Here is a 13362-nt window from a genome sequence, read left to right on the forward strand (position 1 = left end):
CGAAGAGTTCCTATCCAAAAGAATAGCAATTGCAAAAACAGTATAATTAAGAAAGCAGCAAATAGACAAACAGCTACAGTAAAAATACAAGTGTCTTCGGAGAGCGAGCAAAGGCCCTGACACACCTACCCGATTTTGGGAGTCAGAGGCCGTCAGAGGCAGTCGGGCATAGCGGCGCCCTACTCAGGTCGGTGTGTCCCGCACCGTCGTTGCTTTACGGCACATTTTGGCCAAAGAAAGTCGGCCAAAGAAATTACTCTGATTGGCTGTTGCCTCTTTTGAATGACGAATACACACTACCGCTGCCTGCTGGTAAGGACAGTTATTGCCCCTCGTACGCGTTCTTTGGTCTCAGGTTGGTGTGTAGCGGCCTTTAGACCGCTCAAACGCCTTTTTTTTGGGAAGCAGTGACAGGTTGCATTGACAGCTGTTAAGACCCCATAAGACCTCTGGCTCCAAATGACTCATACAAGCTTAATTGCTATTACGCTTAGACATTCCGGATGCAAAAAAACTGTATGGTCGTGTACCAATATATATATCAATACATTCTGTGAATCGCACCTTAAGACATGGCAGCAAACCAATTATGTCTAGACGAGTCCCTTATAACCTATTTTAAAGCTTCATCATTTCCTGTTATCTTATGAAACTCAGAATGTGTTCACCTTCAGCCATTAAAGAATCTTCTGTACAAGGACAGGGAAAATATCTGAAAGTGATGTTGAAAGGATGCCAAGAGCGTGTTTTGTGGAGGATGTAAAGTGTGTGGAGTGGTTGTGGCTCTCAGTGGCCTGTCTGTTAACAGGAAATAACAGGTCCCCTCTGACACTAATTTATTCATATAGACTAAATCAATTCATTCACATCAGACAGACGGATGCACTCCTACACAATCCGACATATGCACACACACGTTTGAGGTCCTCCTGCAAACAAGAGGCTAACACACACACACACACACACACACGTTACCTCTTGTTTCTACATACATTAATAATAAAGTATAGAATCACAGATTTGAGATGAACAACCATCCAGCCTCGGAAGTACTTGAACGCTCACGAGACTCAATATATTGCACCAAGTAATTTGTGTGTAATCAGATACACTTTCCCATATTCTGAGCGCATCAAATGCAAATTTGATGTTGAAAATGCACTCATCTGTACTCAGTAAATTCAATCCTAGGGGCCAAATCTAATTTTCACCATCATCTGAAGTCCATTAATGCCACTATAAGATGAGATGGGCTCCTACTGCACTGAAATCTGACGCACAAGGGGCCGATCGACTGCTCTCTCCTACCTCTCAGGGGCTCCGCTCTAATGAAACCTGTCAGACAGTTTAGAGGGAGTTATTTAAATATTCGGTTAAGATTAGTACATTTGATCACTTTAAGGTTCAAACAGATGTTGCCTCCACAGGAGAAACTTCAGCAGCTGTCCTTTGCTGAAACGTAAACCAACAAACGTGGTAAATGTGACATTTTTCTTCTTCTGGCAAACTTATTTGTAATCGTTGCTCAATGCTGTAGAGAGCGGACTGTGTGGTGGCAAACAATCACTTGAAGGCTCTTCCTAAATTACTTTGTAGTACGTCCTCTTTGGAATTTAAATAAATAGTTGTCTTTCCAACCTCCAACCTCCTGGACCCGTAGGGACTCCAGTATGGATAAAGGGCCAGTATGCCCTAATAGAAGCATGTGTTGGACGGTTGGAAAGCATCTGAAACCCCCCTCCCATCACAGCTGTCTGACACCCTGGGGTGGCTCCTTGCCATCATTTCTGGTACTTTCTAAACCAGCAATATGACAATCATAACCGTTTCCTGCAGAGTTGTACAGGTTGTGCAAAGATGAGAAAAAGATGTAAGGAAAATTCAGCAGTCGGCTGAACTATAAACAGTTTAGCCTTTCCATTACAGAAAGACAGATAGAATATTACATTACATGTCATTTGTTAGATTCTTTTATCCAAAGCGACTTACATACATTCAGTACTGTGGGCAATCCCCACAGGAGCAATTTGGGGTGAGGTGTCTTGCCCAGGGACACAATGACATGCTGACTGTAGTAGGGTTTGAACTTGATACCCCCTGATTTGAAGTCCAGCACTCTATCCACTGAGCCACAGCCGCCCCGGAATATATTTTCATTATTGTTTATTACATTTATGACACTGTTGTGCATTTCAAATATTTTAAAATACATCTTCAGACATATTTGAACAGCGCATAAATCATGTATAAACAATTGATATACCTTTATAATGTTGACTATTTGTTTCATACCTGTTACGTCCCGGCTCGTGGAAAGTAACATATAACCAGTTGGAAATTGGTAAATCTCTAAACTTTTAGTGGTCAATAAAGGCTTATCTCTTGAATCATGAAAATAGCAAAGGAGAAAAAAAACATTTATACGAAAAGTTGAGTAATTTAACTTTAATAAATCTGTTGGAAAGTGTAGCAGTCTTACACCTCCAAATGAAGTCTGAAAACCAAGAGAAAAACAAAAGACTGGAGTCACAGGATCTGTTACATTCAGCTAAAGGCCTGTGCTGCTTAATATGTATACTCGATGGCAGAGAAAACTACAAGGTTTTAGTGAATTGTGCTGGTTAAATGGTAGTTCATCATCCTTGCTCTGCCCCTAAATAATTTGAAACGTAGTTTACTGTCTATGCAAGAAAAGAACAACATTAAAAATATGATCTTGAGCACACTTATTTTTCTCCGTCTGTGTCCTGGTTATGATTACAAAGTTGTATAACCTTATTAATCTTGTTAGGCTCTGACATTTCACAACATTCTTCTATTTTTAAGAAAACAAAGAGGTAGCCTCAAAGGTATATGGTAAGGGTTAGGAACTATAGCAGAGTTAAAAAGAAGAAAAAGTGAATCTAATTTGAATTCAGTTCCCATCTTTTTGAAAAGCTATGAAACAAGGCGCGAAGAAAAGAGCTCTGAATATATCTTAATAAGCCGTGTGGAGAAAACGTCCTGCTCACACCTCATTATCTGTACTTGCTGTTATAATCAGCTACACTGTTCCTGTTAGACGTCAGATCTGTTTTTGCCACATTTTTACAACATCACAAAAGTATGACTATAATTAAAAAGGTGATGAAAACTAATGGATGTAACAGGATGTGTTTATCCTTCTCTTGACATCAAATACTAAAAATGTCTGACACTGCTCTGATGTTTCTTTTAAATATCTCCTACAGCTGTAGATTTGGTTTATAACCGGCTAAAGCATTTTTCTTGATCACTTCATCTGAAAATACAGACATGGATCTCATGCTAGACTTTTATTTGTTGATTTTTCCTCTGCTTTTAACACAATTCAACCTCATATTTTAATTGGCAGACTTTTAGAACAATTTGAAATAAGCAATAATCTTATGGGCTGGTTTCTTGATTTTTTAACCAATAGCACACAAAGAGTGAGGGTGAATGGGACCTTATCTGATCAAGTCAGCTCCTCCACTGGCCCCCCACAAGGACGTGTCATTTTGCCACTATCATTTATACTTTACACTAATATGTGTCAAAGTAGGTGGGAAAATAGGACTATTTTTAAGTATGCAGATGACTCTGTAATTGTTAGTAGGCTCCAGGACAATGAGACCAGCCACTGCCCTGTCATTGACACCTTTGTCAGGTGGTGTGAGGAGTCCTATCTACAACTGAACATAAGCAAAACCAAGGACATGATCATTGATTTTAGAAGACATTCCCACATACATGAAGTCTTAACAATCCAGAATCAGAAAGTAGAATTTGTGCAATCATACAAATATCCAAACTGTGAAGCTGTGTGCAAAAGGGGGCACCAGTGTTTGTACTGTCTTAGGAAACTGTCCTATTTTAGCATTGACAAAACCATGGTGATCATGTTTTATCGAGTCAATTCTGTCTTTTTCAGTAATGTCATGGTTTGGTAACCTGACTTTAAAGAGCAGAAACTCTCCGAGTCAGATCGTAAAGTGGTCCAGCACACTGATTGGTGAGCCACAGCTAAACCTGGAGACCCTTTACCTCAGGCAGTTACAGCGGTTATCCAGCTCCATGTTAGACGATGACTCCCACCCTCTGCACTCAGAATTCAAGCTTCTTCCTTCGGGCCGGAGGTTACTCGTCCCAAAGAGTAGAACGAAGCGGTATAAAAACAGTTTTATCCCAGCAACTATTGCACAAATTAACACATCATAGGAGTGTCACACAGGTGCCTATTTTTATTTATTTATTTAATTGTGAATTTTGAATGGCCATGTTTGTCCTAGTGTTTTCCTTCTTAAAATGTTTTTGAAACATTTTGAGATTTGGTTGAGCAGGGTATACTTGTACTTTTTACTAGTCCTTTTTTTAGAGATGTGTCTGTTGTTTGTGTTTGTTTTCAGAGTGTGTCAGGATGGATCCCTTGTGTCTTTTTCATCTGCAAACAGAATCTACCTACGGGTACAAATAAATAACCGAATGAACCTGATATGCATGCGACACAGCTGTATGGCAGCTGCTTATTGTGTCATTATACGCACTGTCATGAATGTAAAAAGTGACATGATATTACTGACATGGACAAGTCTATGCATCAGACAGTAAGGCTGTCTATTGCCTCCTCGTCATCATTTTAATGCACGTCTTACTTATAATTGCAAACCCTGCATCCAGAGTAAAGGATATTCTAATTGCTGCTCTAATACCGACCTATTGCACGTTTCCATTGTTTACTTTCATCTGATTTATCCGTGCGTCGTATGAGGTTCGGTTACGCATCTCCTGTATGATGTGCGGGACTAAGACAGATTTGAAATACACATAAGATGTGAGTCGAGGTCATCAGAATGTAGTGCTTATGAGAATCCTCCTGTGATGTACAGGCAACCGGTTTACTGCTAGTGTTCTCATTGACATGACTATAAGTACCGTAATTATCGGCAGTAATAATGGACTCCAGAGTGGATCTGACGCGAGAGTCTCCGTCTAGTGGATGATCTAGGTGCTTGACCCTCATGACTGAGGGCCATAGATCACTTCTAGTGCCAAAATCTGATTTAAAAACATTTAAAAAAAGATGTCTTAGTTTCTATTTTCATTTTTTATACAAATAGCTTGAATTCAAATTGTATTGAAAATACAGTTCAGCATAAATAAACTCCGTGGGGTCGAATCTGCTTATCTAGTAATATTTGTATGGAGAAGGGCTAAATGAACAGAGTCATCTCTGTCGAGGTGAAGACAAGCGAAGCTGATTGGTCGGGTCCAGCTGTAGTACCTCAACGAGAGAGTAATGGTAAAATGACAAGTACAATTGACCACATATATCCCCTCTACAATGGGTGGGTTTTACTCAGAGTGGCGGAACCCCTCCCCCTTCCGGTGGACCTCCACGGGACCTTAGTATCTGGAAAATATGTATAGGGGGGGGGGGGGGGGGGGGGGGTGAAGTCAATGGGGAGAGAAAGATTATCTTTCGATCCCCGTTGAATTGTGCTCACAAATTACACATATTAATGTTTAGGTCAATTAAAAGATAATTTTGCTAGTCAAAAAAAAATGTGTCGTAAAAACTGTGAAGTTACACCATTTCTTTGTGTGAAGTCGCATCAATGAACTAACAACTCTGGTCTTGCAGTCACCAACACCAATATTGCCGTCACGTTTGTTACATTTCACCTCTTTCTTTTCAGAATNATGAAAAGATCTTAAAATCAATACAAATGTATTTATTATAAACGTTAGTCCTTAACATCTATCCCTGTGTATATCACCATTCAAACATCTTTTAAAAGTTGAACAAACCCCACACAGCTCAGTAAAGACTGTGAAATGTTGACTTTATTTGATCATTTGAGTAAAAACTAACGTTCATATTTCTCTTTTTGATTATAATACTGATGAACGTTCAAACCAAAGCACTTTGGCAAGTTACCACATACGTTTTAAAATGCTTAATAATCACCATAACTTTCATGATATCATTTCTCTGTCATAATCGGTTGTTTCCGTCAACGGCCGACTGTTGTGTGACGGTAAATGCTGCAGCTACAAGGCATTGTGGGGCAGCATTTTCTCCTTCCGGTAAGGGAGGTCCAGTGGTTCCTAAGCTAAAGAAGGTTATAAAGGAAGTTTGAAACCTCCTTTCCTATCATCTAGAGAATTAGAACGGCACTTATCATGGCTGCCACTGAGGGACTTCCGGGTCATTTCACTTTGTTAGGAAGGTTCCTAAGCTAAATGGACTATTCGACTTCAGCCCCAGTGTTTGTTTTTACTGTGTGTCTCTCTCTCTCTCCCCCCCCTGCTGGTCTGCTCTACACGGCTGGGAGCAATCTCTAATCAACCACACCTGCAACCTGCTCATCAGTCACTATGAAAGCCTGCAGCCTGCACTCATTCCCTGCCGGATTGTTGCCGTGAACAGTTTGATGCGTTATCAAAAACATCTTAAGAAGGTTATCACCAAACATTTTAAGAATGTTTTTAGAGAACGTTATCCTACCTTTCAGAAGAACATTCTGGGAACCAAAAGAAAACTTCCCGCTGAAAACATTCCTAGAACAGTGAATAGTAACATTCTCAAAATGTTTTCAGAACCAAACATTTCTAGCTGGGTCTGACGCTCTGCTCATGAACTTTGCATAGCATTCCTCGTAGGATTTCTTGAGGTCAGGACGGTTCAGAGCTCATCCAACATCTCAATCATTACACTCAAGACTCTTGGTATGCGCCCCTGGTAGCAAATTAGCCTCTGAATAATTGAGCTAATTAGGCTTAGACAGACAATAGCTAAATGTTAATTAGTGCCTAATTAAGAGAAATGAATCCACAGCTGTATTTGTTTTCTGTTATCCATAGTGCACTTGCAACATAACAACTCCCTTGTCAGTGTGATACTAATTGAAATGATTCTAGATTCATGTTGTGTGACTGACAGCGCGTTGTGATTATATTGCGCATCTTGTTTTTCGGCTTTGCATGCTTGGTACCGCGGTAAGCCGAAGATAATAACCAAAGACAATCTGGTTAAAACAAGTTCACGGATGGCATGCAACCCATTAATTAAAAAACAACACACCTCGATGTATCATACTTTAGCACCGGGGGAAGCTTCACATAAATCAGTGAAGACTCACTTTGGAATATTTATGGGGATATGTTATCAAGCGAGCTCCTTCTCCTCCTATGATATTCACTACCAACTACAACTCTTTCCACCACTGCCTGTAACGAGATCATCTTAAAGGTTGCTGCAGATCAGTGTAATCGTTCTGCCAATCAAAATACTGCCTTTTCATGTTTTTATCAACATTCACTCACCAAAAAACATGTTTCCTGCCAAAACAGAATCTTGTGGGATTGAAAAATATTAAATGCTGCCATTTGTAATAAAAAAGTGCTTACATTTTCATAACTTAACTGTTGTCATATGAAAGAAACTGCTTTAACAAACAGACTCACACAGCTTAGGTTGATATGCTGTAGCTGTTCCAACTTCCTGGTTTGATTGTGAAATGAAATTGACCCTAAATGAGACCATTTACAGTTTTTACAACAATGCCACTTGTTTGCAATCCTGGTTATTTTAAAAGCCTATTTTTCCAGATCCATTATTAGTGTACCGCTGGTGCATTTCTTCAGAACAGCGGTAAGACGGACGTGAAATTTTTCTTACAGCTTGCAGGACAATGAGTGGAACCGTATGTCATTACATTCTGCTTTCTTATTCCTGGGAAACTAAATTGCCTCGCATTGTATCATATTCTTTTGTGCTCCTGTTTATAGCTACTTACGTTATACGTCTCCAGCTTGACTCGGTTTCTGAAGATGTGGGTTGTAAAGTTGGCTTTCTGAAAGACTTCATCGAATGCATTCTCGTCCTCAGGAGCACGCAGACAAAAGAAAGACAAGGTAAATACAAAAGCATTGGCAACGGAAGCAGTCTGTTACAGTTAGACCTCCTGAAAAAATGTGTTAAAGTAATTTTCTTGTCAGATGGGAACAAACTAGTGAGAGGAGTGTGTTGTAGCATAGCGTGCGTGTGTGTGAGAGTGTGTACGTATGTGTGTATGTGTATGTGTGTGTGTATGTGTGTGTGTGTGTGTGTGTGTGTGTGTGTGTGTGTGTGTGTGTGTGTGTGTGTGTGTGTGTGTGTGTGTGTGTGTGTGTGTGTGTGTGTGTGTGTGTGTGTCTCTCACTGTGTCTCTGAGCTGTCCCAGTGTTTCTGCACTGTGACCTAACAGGGCCTCAGCTGTCTCCTGGAAGCATGTCACCCACTGGTTATCCCCGAAGTCTGCTAAGTTGGCCTGAGTGTCAGACAGAGAGGATGAAGGGGCGAGAGATTATTCATGTGTGTGAATATGTGTTATTGGAGAAGTCCCTCAAAGTCAACGGCACTGCATGTGTGATAAACAAGCGTTAATGATGTACACTTTGAGCTTACATTAAGTATGAGTCGGTATTTGAAGTTGGGGAACTCTCGGCTACACTTCTCGCAGCGGTACAGTCCGTTCTGTTGGTCGATCACCTTCTTGTTGCAGTCTTCAGTGGGACAGGCCTGGTACAGACAGTTCTCCTTACGAGTGTACAGGACCGTTGCCAGGCAGCTGAAGTAGTCAGCCTGGGATGAGAGAACAAAAGCGGGAGAAGAGGACATCTTATTATGGGGACAGAGCTTTGAGATGAATGAAAACGACCAAAATCTAACTCCTGCAATTTGAACGTCTAAAAGGCTGTTATTCATTTTGCAGGTGCTACCCCCTACACAATGTGCAAGGACAAATCTAACCTGCAATTCAAATGCCACACGGAAATATCTAAGCAGATAAACACTCATTTAATTATAGAAATGTATGTGCTGCATTTGTTCATCTTATTTTACACATGGTAAAACCCTGTTGCTCCTGCATGGAGAATATGAATGTGGATGTCTGGTCAAACGTCATGACACCTTTACACAATGTTTGAGGTGAACTGCATTAAATGTTTAATTTCGGCAACCAAGCCAGATCCCAGCGCAGTCAACATGTCGATGTATCCTTGGGCAAGATACTTAACCCTGAGTTCCTGTTGTGTGAATGTTAGTTCCTATAGCAAGGTGCAGTGATCTGTATGAATGGGTGAATTACTTGAAGTATGTAAAGTGAAGGGTTGTAAAGACTGGATTTAACGTTATATAAATACAGTCCATTTACCATTTACCAGGGACATTTCTCCAACTGGAGCTTTGAGAAATACTCTGTCCTTTCAGGTTTAAAATGAATGGGTCTGAACAAGACACATCATCAGTGTTTGTTATGCGGGGGGATACATCTTGGTAAAGGAACAAGGTGCCATGTGGCTCAGGCTGTAAGAACACAATGAGTAATCACCAGTACAAGGAACAAAATCACAAAACAGAGGTCGGGTACGATGAGCTATTTTAGAACATGCAACACTTTTAACACCTTTCTGTTCTGGCTCAACAGGAAGCTGTCCTGAAAAACGCATTTCTAAAGGGCGAAGAAACATCTGTAATAAACGTTGTGTTAGGGCTGCTCAATTCATCGTATTTGAATCACAATTACGATTTTGGCTTGCAACGATTATGAAAACAACATAATCGAAATAAAACGATTATTATTTTTTATTTAAAAAGATTTTTTTTATTGGTTTTTCAGTTGAATTATACTTAAAGTTCAGGGTAATCAACTGTTAAAAACATACTGTTCACATTAATGGATAATCGTTTTTAATAATCGTGATATCAATTATTGACCCAAATAATCAAGATTATGATTTTTGCCATAATCGAGCAGCCCTACGTTGTGTTGTCAATCATAGTAAGGCAACGGAGTAACAACTGGCCATGTGGCTTTAATGACCATCAAGTAGTGTTGGGCGAGGTACTCTGAATAAGATAATTCTACCATCAGTACAGAAAGAGTGCAGGAAATTAATTGCCCACATGTGCACCATGTCTGCGTTCAAATATTGATCTTATCATGGCTGCCATTACATTTGGTATTCTTAAATCATAACTTTGCAACGTACATGTTAAACCAAAGCCCATCAAGGTCTATGAAATAAACAAAAGGAGTAAAAAAGCTCATTCTAGAGCAGACAGGAAATCCTTCAAGGGTTTTAATTAATTTTAATGCGAATAAATAAGCTGTTTAGGGTGTAAAGAGAAACGTTAAATAAAATGAGAGTAAACTTCGATCAAACTTGGCTTCATCAGTAAAACTGTTGCCAGCGAGTCAGTCCAGCTGGTTGAAGCGCGCTGTTTACACATCTCTATTTGAATTCCAAACAATCTTGGAACGGTTTGAAAAGAAAGCAGGGAGTGTTTGAGAGGTTCTTGCATAATGGATGCAAGATGAGACGATTCTCTCCCTGTCTAATACATAAATTGAGCTAACACACACACACACACACACACACACACACACACACACACACACACACACACACACACACACACACACCTATATGCAAACACCCTAAACTTCTTTCAGTTGTGAATTTCGATTGAAGTGCACACAGTCAAACAGAATCTAATTTCAATCCAGCGAGTCGCAGTAATTTAAACAGATATTAGCACCTAAAGTGGCAGAACTCACACTGTGTAAAATCAACAGCAAAATGCTAATTCTGGGGGAGAAGATGCTATTCTCTCATCCTGTGGAGAGGAACAGCATTCGATTTCCATAAATATAAATATAAAATAATGCATACAGCAGCTGAACCGTGTCTCATTGGGAAGACGCACACTCGTGTACACGCCTGCATTCAAACAGTAACGGTATCTTCTACCAGGAGAGCGGGCCTTGAACAAGATGTTGGAATTACAGCCAGGATTTAAAATGCATTCTAAACAACAACTACAAGCAAGAGCTGGGCCAGACTCATTACTAATGTTGGCCTAAATGAGTCCATCAAAGACTCTCTCTAGGACGCTGGCCAACTTTACACACTGACTGAGCAACGCTGCTTTCTTTAAACAACCCACAAATTCTGTACAAAATTCACAGGGAGCATTTGATATGAAAAGTCCATAGTGTTCTCTGCATCCCCTGTGACATGTTTGATGTTGTCCCCTCGACCTCTGCAGATACTTCCGTCAGACTCGGAGCTATCTGACACTGTGTTCCCGCTAGCCATCATTGACTCACATCCTCATAATCTGTCCATCTACCAGAACCCATGCCACACAGCAAGGACCCCTCAGAAACACTTACTAAGAAGGTTTTTTTAATTAGGAGAATGTCTCCCTTAAGCAACAGCCCTCTCCCCATCATCACTGCTCTCCCATGCTTCCGCCCGCATGCCTGCCTCATCACATTTTGCAGACATGGGCAGATTGAAGCGCTAGAAGGCTGAAGAGGTGGCGAGGCGGTGGGGGGGGGAAGGTGGCAGGAGGGTGGACGCGGCACGCGGCAGGAAGAACACAACGCCTTGTTCTGGGGCTTGTTGAAGGCTCGGGATGCTGCTAAAGAAAATATGAGGATAACAGGTCGGGAGAATCTGGACCATAGTGCTTCCATCATAGTGACTACACCCCTCCGAATAAATCCCTCTGCAATTGTCATCCTCTCTGCTGTTCTTCTTCTGTTCTTTTTTTGTCACCTTCTGTATTCTAGCGTGCATATCGAAGCCTTGGGGCAAAATATTAACCTTTAGAACACCGAGAAGAAACTAGAGGAGCAGCACGACTAACGCTGCACACAATCAACTATCAGAGACAAAAATATCTGTGCAGACTCACCTGAAGATTCACACACACCTCTAACATTCTGTAAATAGTTTTCATTCTTATCAAAGCAAATCCCTATGTCACCTTCTGGCACTTAAATGCAATTAAAATGTGTATGTGAAAGGGCAACCAAGTGAAAATCTGCTTCACATAATTGACGTGGCTGTACATGCCAACTTTAATGCTTGTCCGAAAACCCCAACATTAATTAGAAGTGACACACACACACACACACACACACACACACACACACACACACACACACACACACACACACACACACACACACACACACACACACACACACAGAATGTCCTTCAAAGTATAATCACTTGGCTTCCATTGTTATTACCGAAGCTGCAGCCTCAGAGTTTGATTGACAACCTCCTTAAAGCCGTTCAATTACAGAAACGGTTGGAGAGGGCAGAGAGAGAAAAATAAGAGAAGACTAAATGAAGGTAAAACTAAATGAAGGTAAGACCCAAAGAGAAAGAGAGGAGCGAAATCAGAGTTTGAATTATTAAAACATTCTCAGCTCTCAACTATTTCCCACACAACTGCCACTTAGCTAACTGTTCCTATCCTTTTCTAAATACCCCTCGTCACTTCTCTCTTTTAGCCTTCACACTGTTTTAACTTTTTGTTTTTGTTCTCCGTGGCCTTGTTTCCTTACATCCTGCTACACAGGTTTGTGAGTCACATGAATTTTAAGTGTCTAGATTTCCTTCCCGGCTCTCACTCTCCCACATTCTCCGTCCGCACCACTTCCCTTCTGGTAATGTTATGCCCTATAGGCTTCCTCAAACTCCAACATATAATTAGACATTTTCATTAGAAACGACATTGATCTTGAAGCTACCCCTAAGTGGCTTCTAATTAAACGTGAGGGATGAGGGAGACTAGCCGGAGATAAACCTAATTTATTAGATAGAAGGTTTATGAGTGGCACGTACCATTACATTGCCTTTACTTTTAGTGGCAGCCTCGCATAATTCTGTACAATGACATTTCTTAAAATGGCACAAGGTTTCATTTATCACATGCCCCTCCGGCATATGGCAGTTCAACCCCGTACTGCTAATATGTGAGCATCACTATCTCCCTCCCACTGCTAAAACAGGAGAACCATGACTCTAATCCGTCAAGTCGTAAAAAGACACGGCCTCCAACTGCTCTATTTACAATGAAAGAAGACTGGCTGTGGATTTGAGTTTGGCTACATGCTTACATTCAAAAGGAGGCTGACTAAAATCCTGACTATTCACAGAAAATCTTCTTTTTAAAGTGGACCTATCATGCTATATTTGAATAATATAGTGTAGGACCATACCTATATAAGGCATATTTATACTTTTTATTTTTCAAAATACCAAACAGATCATGCATTTTAGCCATTCCTCATTTCGCTCAATTTAACACTGTCTTTGCATGGGCTGATTCTGTGAGAACAGCACCATCTACAGGCCTGGCATATGTACTACAGCGTCTCCAGCGCTTTCGAACGGCAATGTCCGTGGCTGTCTCCTCCTGATTGGTGGAGTTGGCCCAATAGCCGTAGCGCCACTTCTGTGACGTCATAGAAGTGTTCAAATCTGGATCAGTATGCATTTTGCATGATAGGT

The 13362-nt window shown here is 40.7% G+C and overlaps 1 protein-coding gene across 1 annotated transcript in view; it reads right to left on the reverse strand.

Moving 5' to 3' along the window:
- Positions 1 to 13362, reverse strand: part of LOC104951484 (replication protein A 70 kDa DNA-binding subunit-like) — a 37418-nt gene that overhangs the window by 3741 nt on the left and 20315 nt on the right. The window contains exons 14-16 of the mRNA XM_010778148.1: positions 8450 to 8626; positions 8205 to 8312; positions 7800 to 7886 (exon numbers count right to left, since the gene is read on the reverse strand). Of these exons, the coding sequence (XP_010776450.1) occupies positions 7800 to 7886; positions 8205 to 8312; positions 8450 to 8626 (372 nt within the window). The remainder of the gene's footprint in view (positions 1 to 7799; positions 7887 to 8204; positions 8313 to 8449; positions 8627 to 13362) is intronic.

This window comes from Notothenia coriiceps, unplaced genomic scaffold, assembly GCF_000735185.1.
Source record: "Notothenia coriiceps isolate Sejong01 unplaced genomic scaffold, NC01 NC01_scaffold00018999, whole genome shotgun sequence".
Lineage (NCBI taxonomy): Eukaryota > Metazoa > Chordata > Actinopteri > Perciformes > Nototheniidae > Notothenia > Notothenia coriiceps.